Source organism: Bos indicus, chromosome 13, assembly GCF_029378745.1.
Source record: "Bos indicus isolate NIAB-ARS_2022 breed Sahiwal x Tharparkar chromosome 13, NIAB-ARS_B.indTharparkar_mat_pri_1.0, whole genome shotgun sequence".
Classification (NCBI taxonomy): Eukaryota; Metazoa; Chordata; class Mammalia; order Artiodactyla; family Bovidae; genus Bos; species Bos indicus.
Window position 1 is genome coordinate 79,483,249 of NC_091772.1, and position 13,731 is coordinate 79,496,979.

The 13,731-nt window shown below is 50.9% G+C and overlaps 1 protein-coding gene across 7 annotated transcripts in view; it reads right to left on the reverse strand.

Moving 5' to 3' along the window:
- Window positions 1–13,731, reverse strand: part of ATP9A (ATPase phospholipid transporting 9A (putative)) — a 123,502-nt gene that overhangs the window by 34,668 nt on the left and 75,103 nt on the right. For 6 of the 7 annotated variants that reach the window (XM_070801895.1, XM_070801897.1, XM_019972589.2 and 3 more), the window contains exon 14: window positions 12,378–12,590. In XM_070801895.1, the coding sequence (XP_070657996.1) occupies window positions 12,378–12,590 (213 nt within the window). The remainder of the gene's footprint in view (window positions 1–12,377; window positions 12,591–13,731) is intronic. The other variant, XM_070801893.1, reaches the window with a different exon arrangement.

Below are 13,731 nucleotides of genomic sequence, written 5' to 3' on the forward strand. Positions count from 1 at the left end.
CAGTGCAACCAGGGGTCCCATCGGGAAGAATCTGCACCGAGCAAACTGCAAATATGGGGAAAGAAGGAGCACGAGGCTGGCGTGGCAGGGGAGGGGGGTGGCGCGCACGTCCAGGCTCCCCATTAAACCTCACGGATACCCGACTGGGACGGAATCTACGGTAGCTCTCCACTGGGCAGCTCTGCCCCCCAAGGGCACAGTGCTGGCTGTCACAGCCAAGCAGAGGGTGGACATTCGCTCTTGGCATCCTGTCGGGAGGCCAGGAGCTGCTAAACATTCCACACCTCACAGGACAGCCCCCCGCCCCGACAGAGAATCACCCCCAGCCCACCCACGCGGCAGGCCTGACGAGGGTGAGAACGTTGGCCTGTGCCGGTGAGGAGACCGAGGCTCGGAGAAGCTCCCAAGTTGTGAGCGGTGATGTTCCGGGGCCGAACCTGGATTCACCTGGTGCCCAGCCATGCCCTCTGCCGCCCTCTGTGCTTGCTGGGGGGCTGACCTGGTGCCCAGCCATGCCCTTTGCGCTTGCTGGGGGGCTGACCTGGTGCACAGCCATGCCCTCCGCCGCCCTCTGCGCTTGCTGGGGGACGGGTCCAGTCACCAGCTAGAGGTTTTCACAGCCTGAGCAAGGCTTGCTTCTCTGCGCATCAAAAGGCACGGAGGATGCAGATTCCAAGGCGAGGGCCAGACTGCTGGGGACGGCAGCCGGCAAGGGCCCGAGCCCCAGCTGGAGGCGGCCGTCCCCCGGGAATGGGGGCCCAGGGTGGCACGGCTTCAGCTTCTCAAGAAAACCCAGAAACCCGACCTTGTCCAAAAGCGCTCTCAACTTTTCAGTGTAAGCAAGTAAGCTGCATGTTTTAAATGCCCGTGAAGAAAATGAAACATGTCTGCAGAGGAATCTGACCTGGGGTCTTCAGGGAAAGAAGGAAAGAGGAGTAGAAAAGGGGGGAGCTGGGAAGGGGCGACCACCCCGCCCCGACCCCCCGCTGCCACAGGAAGGGGGACGGCAAGGATGATGAGCTACGGTGTACGGATGACAGCATCGTGTCCACTTGTTAGAAGAGCCCACGGAGGCAGGAACTGCCAACCAGCTCTACATGGGGGATGAAGAAACAGACAGAGACGGGAGGGGAGCTGCTCCCAACTGGCAGCTACGACGGGCTGAGATGAGATCTAACCCTAGGCCCAGCAGACCAGGCCCAAGACAAGTGCCCATCCCGGGCCATCCAGACGCCCGTCCTCAGAACACCAGGTGCACGCACATCAGCGCATCCTCCGTGAGCGCCTGGCACCCCTGACTCCCCGTCACCATCAGGAAGTGGACAGGAGGCACCGGGGGCAGAGTAACAGCCCCCAAACATGCCCACCTCCTAGTCCCCACCGACCTCCACCTCCTAGTCCCCACCGACCTCTACCACCTCCTAATCCCCACCAACCTCCACCTCCTAATCCCCACCAACCTCCATCTCCTAATCCCCACCAACCTCCATCTCCTAATCCCCACCAACCTCCACCTCCTAATCCCCACCGACCTTCACCACCTCCTAGTCCCCACCAACCTCCACCTCCAAAGACAGAGCTAATCAAGTAATTTTTTTTTTGATGTGGACCAGTTTTTAAGGCTTTATTGAGTTTGTTATGCTACTGCTTCTGTTTTATGTTTTGGCTTTTGGGCCACAGGCGTGTGAGGTCTTAGCTCCCCAACCAGGGATGGACCCACATCCTCTGCATTGGAAGGCGACGGCTTCATCACTGGACTGCCAGGAAGTCCCAAGTAGTAATTTATTTTTTGCTACTAACTTGCGTAAGTCTTCAGAAATGCATTCATGTAACTGTTTGTTCTAATCACTCTGAATTTCAGTATGGCCGTCTTATCTACTAACAATTTTCTTTCAGAGTTTAAAATGAAAAAAATCAGTAAATATTTTTTAAATCTCATCCATATATATGAAAAAAAAAACATTGAGTAGTAGCTCAACTGGTAAAGAATCCATCTGCAATGCAGGAGACCCCAGTTCGATTCCTCAGTCGGGAAGATCCACTGGAGATCACTCCAGTATTCTTGGGCTTCCCTGGTGGCTCAGCTGGTAAAGAATCCACCTGCGATGCGGGAGACCTGGATAGTCCACGGGGTCGCAAAGAGTCGGACACGGCTGAGCGACTCTCACTTTCGTGTGCATTAAAATGCTCACTGGGTCATACACACAAAGAGAAATTCCTTCCAGCCTTTCCTTTTTTCCATGTATGCTACTGAAACGTTTTAGTGTATACATGTATTTCTTTTATTTTTAGCATTTTTAGTTTTAAGTAAATAAATATCCCTACACAATGTGAGAGATTATAAATACCTAGGTCTATACAAGACTCAAAAGCTTGACTAAATTTACATCCTCCTTTACATACCAATTTAGTAACAAACAAAAAATAATTCTTCCTCTGATGCTTTCTAACAGGACTGCTAGGGAACAGATTTTTTTTTATCCCTGCTTTTAAACAACTATTATTTCACTCCTTAAAAACGTATTTAATTGTTCTGAAATGATGTGAAAAGTCTGAGATACTGGGCTTCAAGGAGATACGCTAAGTCCCCGAAAGCCTGTTCTTAATGTCAATCAAGAGGACTTCCCTGGTGGTCCAGTGGTTAAGAGTCCACACGCGAATGCAGAGGACACAGGGCCGATCCCTGGTCCAGGAAGGCTCCACGTGCTGCGGAGCAGCTCAGCCCGCTTGCCACAACTACTGAGCCCACGTGCCCTGGACTTCGCAACAAGCGAGGTCCTTACAGTGAGAAGCCGTGCATCACAGGGACGGGCGGCCCCCACTCGCGGCACCGAGAGAGCCCGCGTGCAGCGACGGAGCCCCAGTGCTGGCCCAAAAAAAGAAGAAAGAAAGAGAAAGGATCCGAAACGGGAAGCGGCTTGCAGGGCTGTGGGGGCAGTTCTGGCCTCAGCCAGCCCAGATGCCCCCTGGCACAGACCCCACAGGACTGTGCTGGAGGGAAAGCTGAACCGGAAATCTCAAATGAGCACCAGCAACGCGAGCTCCGGGCAAGCCTGAACTGCCAGGCACGGAAACATCTTCTCGGCCCGCACTCCGCTTCAGCAACGCCCCCACCGCCCACCGCCCCCCACCCCCACCCCCGGGGCCAAGGTCCTAATCAAAAGCTCACAGGTCTCCTCAGGGGCTGATTCCAACAGGATATGAGCCCTGCGGGGGCCTTTCTTTCTCACCTTCCACTCTCTCACTTCAACTAACATTAAGTCAGCCTTAATTTAAAGCTGATTTCTATCAGAAGACATAAAATCCCCTGGGGACCTACTCAGAAGAGAGCTGTTCAGAATGGGGGGCTACCTAGGCCTTCTCAACTGGGGTGGAGACAGACATTTCAGGGGTCAAAAAGGGACGCTAGCTATCCCTTCGCAGAACAAGAGAATGTGAATAAGGCTACTTCTTCCCCTAGGCGGTCAGAGCTTTAGTTCAAAAGAATCATTCCATATTGCCAAATCCTCAAGTCTCACCTCAAGTATCACTGAGTCTGAGTAGGGGTCTTGAGTCTCACTGAGTAGGGGTCTTAGAGGGCCTTGGGTAAAGCTATCCAGAGGTCAAAACGGCAGCAGAAAAAGACGTCGCATAAGGTGGCTCGGTGTTAAAGAACCAGCCTGCCAATGCAGGAGACACAGGTTCGATCCCTACATAGCGAGTATCCCCTGGAGAAGGAAATGACAGCCCACTCCAGTACTCTTGCCTGGAGAGTCCCATGGACAGAGGAGCCTGGTGGGCTACAATCCACGAGGTCACAAAGAGCTGGACAAGACTGAGCGTTCACGCATGCATTAGGTAAATGAATAAACAAATTAAGAGTCAAAGCCAAATGCTAGAAACCAAGAAAGTGCCAGAGCAGGGATCTGGCTCTGTGAGTTGGCTGCATATTCCGGTTTGGGTCAGGGGAAAAAAAAACAGTCTGCCACTCTACCCTGCCCCCACGAAAATAAAAGCCCATCTGAAGAACTCTCGCCAGAGCTGCCCATGAAAGGGCTTTTTCATCATTTGTTGGTCAGCAACGAGCCATCTGTGATAAGTTTTAATAACTTTCCCTTTGTACCTGGGAATGTGTGCTTGGGAATTATGCCAGGCAGGCTAAAGAGCCTTGAATTCTTGTCAAAAGCAGGATACATGCGAAACGTAAGAACACGCACAAATGCACTGTCTGATTTATTAATAAAAGGGTTCTTTGGTGGCCTTCAATCAGATAAACAGCCAGGCTTACAAAGAGTAGCCAGTCTGCCTGAAGCCAGCCTTTCAGGATTATAAATGTATCCACAGACCTAGGGTATTCTTTACTGAAGAAAGAAGTTTCATAAAACCACCATATGACCCAGCAATCCCACTACAGGGCATATACCCTGAAAAACTGTAATTGAAAAAGACACATATACCTCAATATTCCCCGCAGCACTGTTTACAATAGCCAGGACAAGAAAGCAACCCAGATGTCCATCGAAAGACCAACAGATAAAGAAGTTATGGTACATATATACAACGGAATATTATGCAGCCATTAAAAGGAACGTAAAATCTGAGTCAGTACTAATGAGGTGGATGAACTTATAGCCTATTATACAAAGTGAAGTAGTCAGAAAGAAACAAATACCATATATTAAAGCACATGCATGGAATTTAGAAAAACGGTACTTCTGATGAACCTCTTTGCCCGGCAGGATAGAGACGCAGACAGAGAAGAGACCTGAGGACGCAGCGGGGGCAGGAGAGGGCGGGCTGAACCGAGAGCGCGGCACTGAAATACACACAGCATCACACGCCAACCAGAGCGCTGCTAGGAAGTTTCCGCATAACCCAAGGCGCTCAACCCGAGGCCCTGAGACAACCCAGAGGGGTGGGATGCGGCGGGGGGCAGGAGGGGGGTTCAAGAGGGAGGGGACATGAACACCTGTGGCTGATTCATGGTGATGCGTGGCAGAGACCAGTACAACACTGGAAAGCAACCATCCTCCAAAAAAAAAAAAAAAAGTTTCCAAAATGTGCCACAGGGTGGCTGCAGGCTCGACCGTCGACAGGACAGGGCAGGCAGTGGACTGGGGCAGGGCGGGCCCACCGGGGCGGGGGCGGGGCACCGGGGGACAGGCAGCAGCCGCCCCACTCGCTCGCTGCTGCCAGGCAGAAAGCGGGCCCAGTCTTCCAGGTTCTGATCTTTCTCAGGAGAAGCTGACTCTTACAGAATGCAGTGATTTTTAAAGTTTGCTGATTAAAAAAATAAACCATCATGGAGCCAGCAACGTTTAAGAATCAGTGGACAGGCGGTTTCCTGGGGGGTCCGGTAGTAAAGACTAAGCTTACACTGCAGGGGATGCGGGTTTAATAGCTGGTCGGGGAACTAAGGTCCCACACCCCACGAACTGCGGCTAAAACATTCTTTTCACAAAGAATCGGCGATCAAGGTAGCAGAATAAAGGGCCACTCCCTGATCTAAATTTCCTTGACCTTATACTCAAAATTCAGCCTCCTATCACTTAACTCTGATGCAAATGAGTATCTGAGAAGGAAGGGTAGCATCCCGTCCATTAAAATTTAGCCATTCAGAAACTACTATTTACTTAATCCACGCTGGCCAAAACGAACACGATAAAGGACCGAACTTTCACACGTCTGTCCACGGATGAGCTCAAACCAAACAAGGTGAATACGACAGTTTTCTCGTGTCCCCCACAACCCCACAGTCCTGCCTTTTACACAGGACCCCTCTGTTCTGAGCAACCGAACTCCTATTTCAAGATTCCAGCCCGATGGTTAATAAATGACACTGACGGAGGGTTTTTATCAAGTTCCCGACCACCATTCTCTGACCTCACCCTCGGGCCCGAGCGCCTAGCCACGTGACGGTGGAGCTCCCTCAGCCTCCTAAACCACTCTGCGTCAACACTCCACTCCCCCACGCGCGTCTGAATGCTGGCATTGTCCATGGCCTGAGGCCGAGATGCAGGCACCAGGAGGCGTTCAGGAGGGACAGGGATGCAGTCGTGGAGGGAAGCGAAAAAAGCCTCAAGGCTGCGAACAGACTGGGAGGCTGCCAGCCCCTCTTCAAGGCCACGAGCTTCCCTTCCCCTACAGCTTTGCTCCTCACTCTTTGCAACAGGGCTAAGAAAACACGAAATGAGACAGCTGGGACTTTTTGTGGGCGCTGCGATGCACAGGGGGGCTGAACACGCAAGGCCCTCCATCACGACGTTAGTCACGATGCCAAAAGAGGGGCCACCAAAGTGTTACGCCTGGGAGGCAGGAAGAATGACCCCTGCCGCATCTCAGCAGTCACTAAGAGCCTTCCCATCATAGACGGTCACCGGAAAGGGACAACGCAAGGCAACGAGTCAAGGTCGTTGAACATATAAGGTATATATATACACACACATACAAGACAGAGGTAGCAAAAACATCAAAATATTTTTGGCTTTTTTTTTCTTTAATTTTTTACTTTTCTATAAAAAGCTCTTGCTACTGTTTTCTTTTAGATATATATATATATAATTTATTTATTTTCGACTGTGCTGGGTCTTCATTGCTGCACAGGCTTTTCTCTTGTTGCAGAGAGCAGGGCTTACTCTCGAGTAGCAGGACTTCAGTGGTTTCTCTTGTCACAAAGCCAGGCTCTGGAACACAGGCTCAGCAGTTGGGGTGCACGGGCTCCATCGTTCGCCGGTACGGGGGATCTTCTCGGATCAAAGACTGAACCCATCTCCTGCACTGGCAGGCGGATTCTTTACCACTGAGCCACCAGGGAAGCCCTGTTACTCTAATAATGAGAGCATGCTAAGTTGCTTCAGTCGTGTCTGGCTCTGCGACATGAGAGCTCTGGCTTGTAGCCCACCAGGCTCCTGTGTCCATGGGATTCTCCAGGCGAGAAGACCGGAGTGGGGAACAAAAAGTAAAATCCACCTCTAGAGCGCTGTACCTTCACAGCACACCCCTTTTCTGTCACCCCGTCTGCATCACTCCCAGCCCCTGACATTTTAATGGACACAGGGATGCTCTCCACCTCTAGAGTCTGTAGAAGCCCCCTCCACTGCACCCCACCTCTGACGGTGCCAAACATCCTCGAAAGGATGGGATGCGGTCAGGGCAGAATTCTCCCCAGCAGACTTCAGCCATTTCACTTCCCTGGGGAGCCACTGTACCGGGGCAGGGGCGGGCGCTGCCCCCAGGCTGTAATCAGTAGCTGAATAAGGACACTTCAAGGCTTCCCAGGCGGAATGCGCACAGGAAACAAATTTAGGAAATCCTGCTTTCTGTTACAGGAAATGAATCCTGCGCCAACTGGTAGGAATTACTCCAGCAGCTCCGAAGTAAAACGGATACTGGCTTCTGTATGTATTCCATCAACTGACCTTGCCCGCACCGGTGAGGCTTTATTGATATAGAATTTCAAAGGTAGGATTCTAGACCCCGCTGCTCCTACATGGAATCCCAAAGAGATCTGGAAACAGGACGACTTTCTGAAAGATTTCATTGGCAACAGATTTGGCCAACTTTCTGTCAGATGGTCTATTTACATACACAGATTTCTGTTTCGAGGTATGCATCTTTCGAAGTAGTTTAAAAGGTTGGTGGGGAAAATATTAACAGTGGTTACACCTTTTAGTGGGGCTTCCCTGGTGGCTCAGTGGTAAAGAATCCACCTGCCAATGCAGGAGACTCGGGTTCAGTCCCTGATCTGGGAAGGTTCCCTGGAGAAGGAAATGGCAACCCACTCCAGTATTCTTGCCTGGGGAATCTCATGGACAGAGGAGCCTGGTGGGCTGCAGTCCACGGGGTCACCAACAGTTGGACACACCTTAGCAACTGAACAATAACACGCCTTTAGTTGGTAGGGTTTGGCTTACCTTTTTTCTTCTCTACATTCTCTATCATAAACCTGAAATAACTGAGTAATAAAAAAATAAAAGTCACGGGGAAAAGGAAACCAAGAAAGTAACACTGACCTCTATGAAGACACCGAAGACCAAAAGAAAATATCTTTCTACAAAGAAACACTATTCAGAATCTTAGCAAAACAGAACAAATCTGAATCCAAAGGTAATTAGCGAACAGCAGAGATAAAGGGCTCTTCTCTTTAACAAAAAAGGAGCTGAGAAGCACACAGCATTCCATGGAAGATTTACCTTTGTGGTAAACCTTTGCACAGCTCTAAAACAAATATATCAAAGTTCAGCAGGAACCAGGGGTGCAGGCAGGCATTAAAGACCACCACAGATGCGTGTCAGTAGTCAACAGGAGCCCAGAGGCAGAAGTGCTCATCCAACCACCAACATTTGGAACCTGTTCTAATTTAAATTCTACCAAACACCCACAAGCTACTGGTTCCCAGCCCATAACTATCAAGACTCTGGTCCTTTCTCACAAGGCCCACTCAGTGGTAACATCCTCCCATTCCCAAATGGAAAAGCAAGATCAAGCAGGCAAACCCCGGTGAAGAAACAGTGACAAAAGAGACAAGCTTTTTGTTCCAGGGCAGAAGTCCCAAGAGATCAGTAGACTCCATCCGTACCTACAGTCCCTCCCTCCTTTTCTCTTTCTGCACACAAGTCCCATCTCAGAATGTGGCCAAGGGCTACCACATTTTTCACCCCTAAAAAGCCTGGTTCAGATATCAGTGGTCACGGATCAACTGGGCTTCACAGTTTGAGCTCTTCCACAAATACTGAGAAGACGGAAGGAGGACTCTCCCAGGGGACACGTTCCGTTGCCCCATAGGAGGAGGAAGAAAGGACCTCACGGGGAAAGACACACCCAAGTGTCCTTCCTGACCTTTGGAGAAGATTCCCGTTGTGCCTCCCTCGACCACATCAACCACCAGCTCACTGATGTTCTCAAGAGGGGTCCAGACTTTCAAAACACATGAATGAGTTTCAGCCTGAATTCTTTCCTTCCAGGAACAGTTTAGCCGAATGGGGCACAGGAGAAAAGCCTGCTTCTGTTACGGGAAAGTGAAAGTGAAGTCACTCAGTCGTGTCCGACTCTTCGTGACCCCATGGACTGTAGCCTACCAGGCCCCTCCGTCTGAGTAGTATCTGCTACTGCTACTGCTAAGTCGCTTCAGTCTGTTAGGGGAAGCACACTGAAACCCCCCACCCTGACCAGGCACCATAGGTAACCATCTGCACGAGACAGGAGGTCCTAGTGAGGAACACGGAACTAACAAGCCACCACCAACTGGAGGAGTTCGGGAAAGGCCAAACGGAGACACCACGTGTCCCGCCACCTCCCAGAGTCCTTCCCGCGGGCAGCCACTTTGGCTGAGCAATTCATGTGCTAACAGAAAGGACCCTGAGGCAGAGTGGCCAGAAAAAACCTGGAAACCAATCCCATCACCATAAAACCCAAGGCTGGGAGCCACATGGCGGAGCAGTTCTCCTGGTTCCCTTATCCTCCTGCTCTCTATTAGGGTGCCCCTTCCCAGTAAAGTCTCCAGCATGTCTGTCTCTTCGGACAGTTCTTTTCTGAGTATTAGACAAGAGCCCGCTCTCAGACCCTGGAAGAGGTTTCCCTTCCTGCAACATTTCCTTTAACTCCAAGGCTTCTGTCTACAATTTATTCCACCACACGCTTTACCAGGAGGCTGAAGGCTGAGCCAGCAAGAGCAGGTGCTGCCTGGGACCAACCTCTGGCGCTCACCAGCTATGCAACGTTGGCCAAGTTGCTTACCCTCTCTGTGTGTCCGTCTCCTCATCTGTAAATCAGAGGTCATGATAGAAACCACCTCCCAATGCTGTTGGAAGCATTAAATAGTAATAGTCACTGACATGGTTCAGACGGTAAAGAATCCACCTACAATGTGGGAGACCAGGGTTCGATCCCTGAGTCAGGAAGATCCCCTGGAGAAGGGAATGGCAACCCACTCCAGTACTCTTGCCTGGAGAATTCCATGGACGGAGGAGCCTGGTGGGCTACAGCCCATGGGATCAGAGAGTCAGATATGACTAACTAATACTTGCAGCACTTCCCCAAAGCTGCTGTGAGCATTAAATAATAACAGAGACAGAGTTTCACACAATCCCAGGTGCATGGTGAATGTCAGCTGTCACTGATGTTGCTCAGTAACCCAGTCGCATCCAACCTCTTGTGACTCCACAGACTGCAGCACACCAGCCCTGCCTGTCACTCACCATCTCCCGAAGTTTGCCCAAGTTCGTGGCCACTGCACCAGTGATGCCATCCAGCCACCCGTCTCGTCCTCTGACGCCCTCTTCTCCTTCTGCCCTCAATCTTTCCCAGCATCAGGGGCTTTTCCAATGAGTCAACTGTCATCACATACATATTAAAAAAAATAAATAATAAAACTTCATGTACCACAGAAGCCCCTCCTTCCTTCTTGAAATTAATAAGACTAATAATAGTTGGGATTCCCTGCAATGCTGGTGGAAGAGTAAAATGGTTAAAAAAAAAAAAAATCCCGGGAAGCGCTCTTGTAATTTACATAAACATATTCATTCAGTTTGACCCGCGGGATTTATTGACCATTCACTAAAAGCCTCACAACACCCTCTTGTCCCATGCCACAGATCCACCGTGAAGATAAGAAACCTGCCCAGGTGTGGAGCTGGGAACCCAGGATCCACGTGCTCCACTGTGTCACTCCAGCGGCCCCTACGGACGTGGCCTGGTGTCTTGTTTAATGTAGACTCCTAGTGCCTGGCCCACGGGAGGCCCTCAGAGATACCTGGCCAAATCATGAACCCAGTTACACCATTTCTGCAAACATCAGGTGCAAGGATGCCCGTTAGACATGTTTCTAACTACTGCTGCTTGAAATGAAGGCATAATCTAAATTCCAGAAATATGAGCAGTTAAAAGATGTCACGGTCCATTCATGGGCAGTAAATCTGAAGAACTGCGTTCTAATAATACTCAACAAAATTTAGAAACAGGCATGATAAAACATTAAGTGAAAAAAAGGAGGATGCAAAACCTTTGCCAATATTAATATTCTCATTTTTTTAAGAAAAAAATACATTGAAACCTAGTAGAGGGGCTATATTTCAAATTAATGAAAATTGGTATCTAGTGGTGTCTAAAAATGGTTTAGTGAAAGGTTTAGCAGAAAAGTAAAAGAATCCGGGCTCTGAAAACAAACTCTGGTTAAAGCCCTCACCCTGTCACCCAGGGGGCTGGTGTTATGAGTCAGTCACAGAAAACGGCGACTTCAGCCGGAAGGAGAGTTTTCTAGGGGACACCACCTTAGCCAAGAAACCTACGTTAGAACCTCTGAGAGCGGGACACGCCAACGTCGTGTGAGTCCAGACACCAAGGCCGGTGCCAGAAGCGCGTAACCTGACATCATGATAGGCAAAGCTCAGACAGACACAAGCCAAAGGACACGCTGTGAAACCGAGGTCACACATAAAGTTAACGCCCCCAGTAATCCCTCTCCTATACGCACACCGAGGGAACTGAACACACGTGTCCGCACAAAAACCTGGACACAGAGGTTCACAGAAACACAGATATAAACATTCCACAGGCCCATCAACCAGAGGACAGACAAACGGAACACAGTGTTATCCATTCAAAAGCATACCGTTCATTCAAAACAAGGCACGAAGAATTGATCCACACCACTACATGGATTAACCTTGAAAACACATGCGAAGCGAAAGAAATGAGGCAGAAAACGAGACACAGCAGGTGTTTCCACTTGAACGCAACATCCAGAACAGCCAGTCTACCCAGACAGAACGCAGGTCAGGGCTCGCCAGGGGCTGCGGGGAGGAGTGGTGGGGGTCTGTGGGAAGACTGGCATGGAGTGCTTCCTTTTGGGGTGGTGAAAATGCACTAAAGTCGAGTGTGGTGGGGACTTCCCAGGTAGTCCAGGGGTTAAGACTCCGCCTTCCAATGCAGGGGACACAGGTTCGATGCCTGGTCAGGGAACTAAGGTCCCACATGCTGTCGGGCTACTAAGCCCACACGCAGCAACAACTGGGTCCAAGCACCACGACAGAGACCCTGTGCAGCCAAAATAAATAAAAATTCACTATTCAATAAATAAAATCAACTGTGGTGAGGTTACAGAACGCCACGAAAATACTATTAACACTGAGCTGTATTTCCATTAAAGGGGCAACTGCATGCTATGTGGATTGTATCAATAAAGCTTTTTGAAGGAATGTGGTTCATTTAAGGGACCTGTGTCCCGTGCGCTGTCTGTCTGAACCACACAGATCTCTTGCTCTTCCCTGATTTATGATGCATCTCAAGGTCAAGACTGCTCCTTCCGGAGGAAGGGCGGGGCCTTTAGGGGCCCAGCATCAACCTGGCTCGCGGGCCTCGCCACGAGGCGCAGCCGGGCGGCGGGCGTGCGCGGGGCTTACCTCGTCCGGGCTGGACGCCTGGTACACGCGGCAGGAGTCCTCGTACTGCTTCTCGGCCTCGGCCTGGTCGGTGACGCCGTTGGACTCGTACACGGGGGTGACGTTGTGGCAGAGCGCGATGGCCTTGACCGCTTCGTGCACGCGGCTGCTCATGGTCCGCCGCACCTTGGTGGTCGGCGCGGAGCCCTTCTGAGCCGGCGGGTCCTGGGGCTGCTGCAGGAGAGGAGAACAGCGAGGCAGAGGAGAACAGCGAGGAGGACCAGGACATGGAGGGGCCTCTGGGGAGGGAGGGGCCGGCGGACTCGCTGCTTCCCGCCGGCCTGCTCTAGCACGTGCCACCCTAGGGGCGCGCACTTCAGGGGTTCAGTCCTTGGGGCTCAGCCAAAAACAAACACAAAATAAACCAAGGAAGAAATGACAGTCTTGGGTATGTGGGCGATTCTACCCAGGAATGGTGGGTGGTGTTGGGGGCTCTGCTATACTGCCAGCGATGCTGGTGTTTCAGACCAGGACCTCAGCACTGCCGACATTTGGGGCTTCCCTGGGGGCTCAGTGGTAAAGACTCTGCCTGGCAATGCAGGAGACGCAAGTTCGATCCGTGGGCCAGGAAGATCCCCTGGAAAAGGAAATGGCAACCCACTCCAGTATTCTTGCCTGGAGAATCCCATGGACAGAGGAGCCTGGTGGGCTACAGTCCATGGGGCTGCAAAGGAGATGGACATGACTGAGCGAGTAAACAGCAACTGCTCACTCTTGAGAAGGATGATTCTCTATTGGGTGGGGGCGCATGCTGTGTGTAGCAGATGCTCAGCAGCATCTCCGTCTCCATCTCCTAGACTCCAGAAACAACCCCAGGTGTCACAGGAGAACAAACAAAAAATGTCTTCAGAGGTTGCCACATGCCCCATGGAGACCAAAATGCTGCCCAGTTTAGAGCCACCGTTTTACCTGTACATTCCTCGCAGTTTAAAATGGAAGACAGCCTCAATGGGGCTCTAAAGGGCGACGAACATCCCAGGGCAGGACAGGGAGAACGTCAGTAAAGACATACTGCAAAATGGTACCAGAAGTGCACTCAAGGTCGATTTTCAAGAGTTAACTGAAGTGTGCTCAAGCTCTGCCTTTGGCACCGACCAAGGACCCTAATTCTTGTCTAAGAAGCGGCTGCCCAGCCTACACAGCCCTCATCCACCTCTTCACTATACCTTTCAGCACATGGCTTGTCCTCCTTATGGGTTAAGTCTTGGGGAAAAGGTTTTGAGCAACACGGTAAAAAGAAAAGCAGAGACATTACTTTGTCAACAAAGGTCCGTCTGGTCAAGGCTATGGTTTTTCCAGTGGTCATGTATGGATG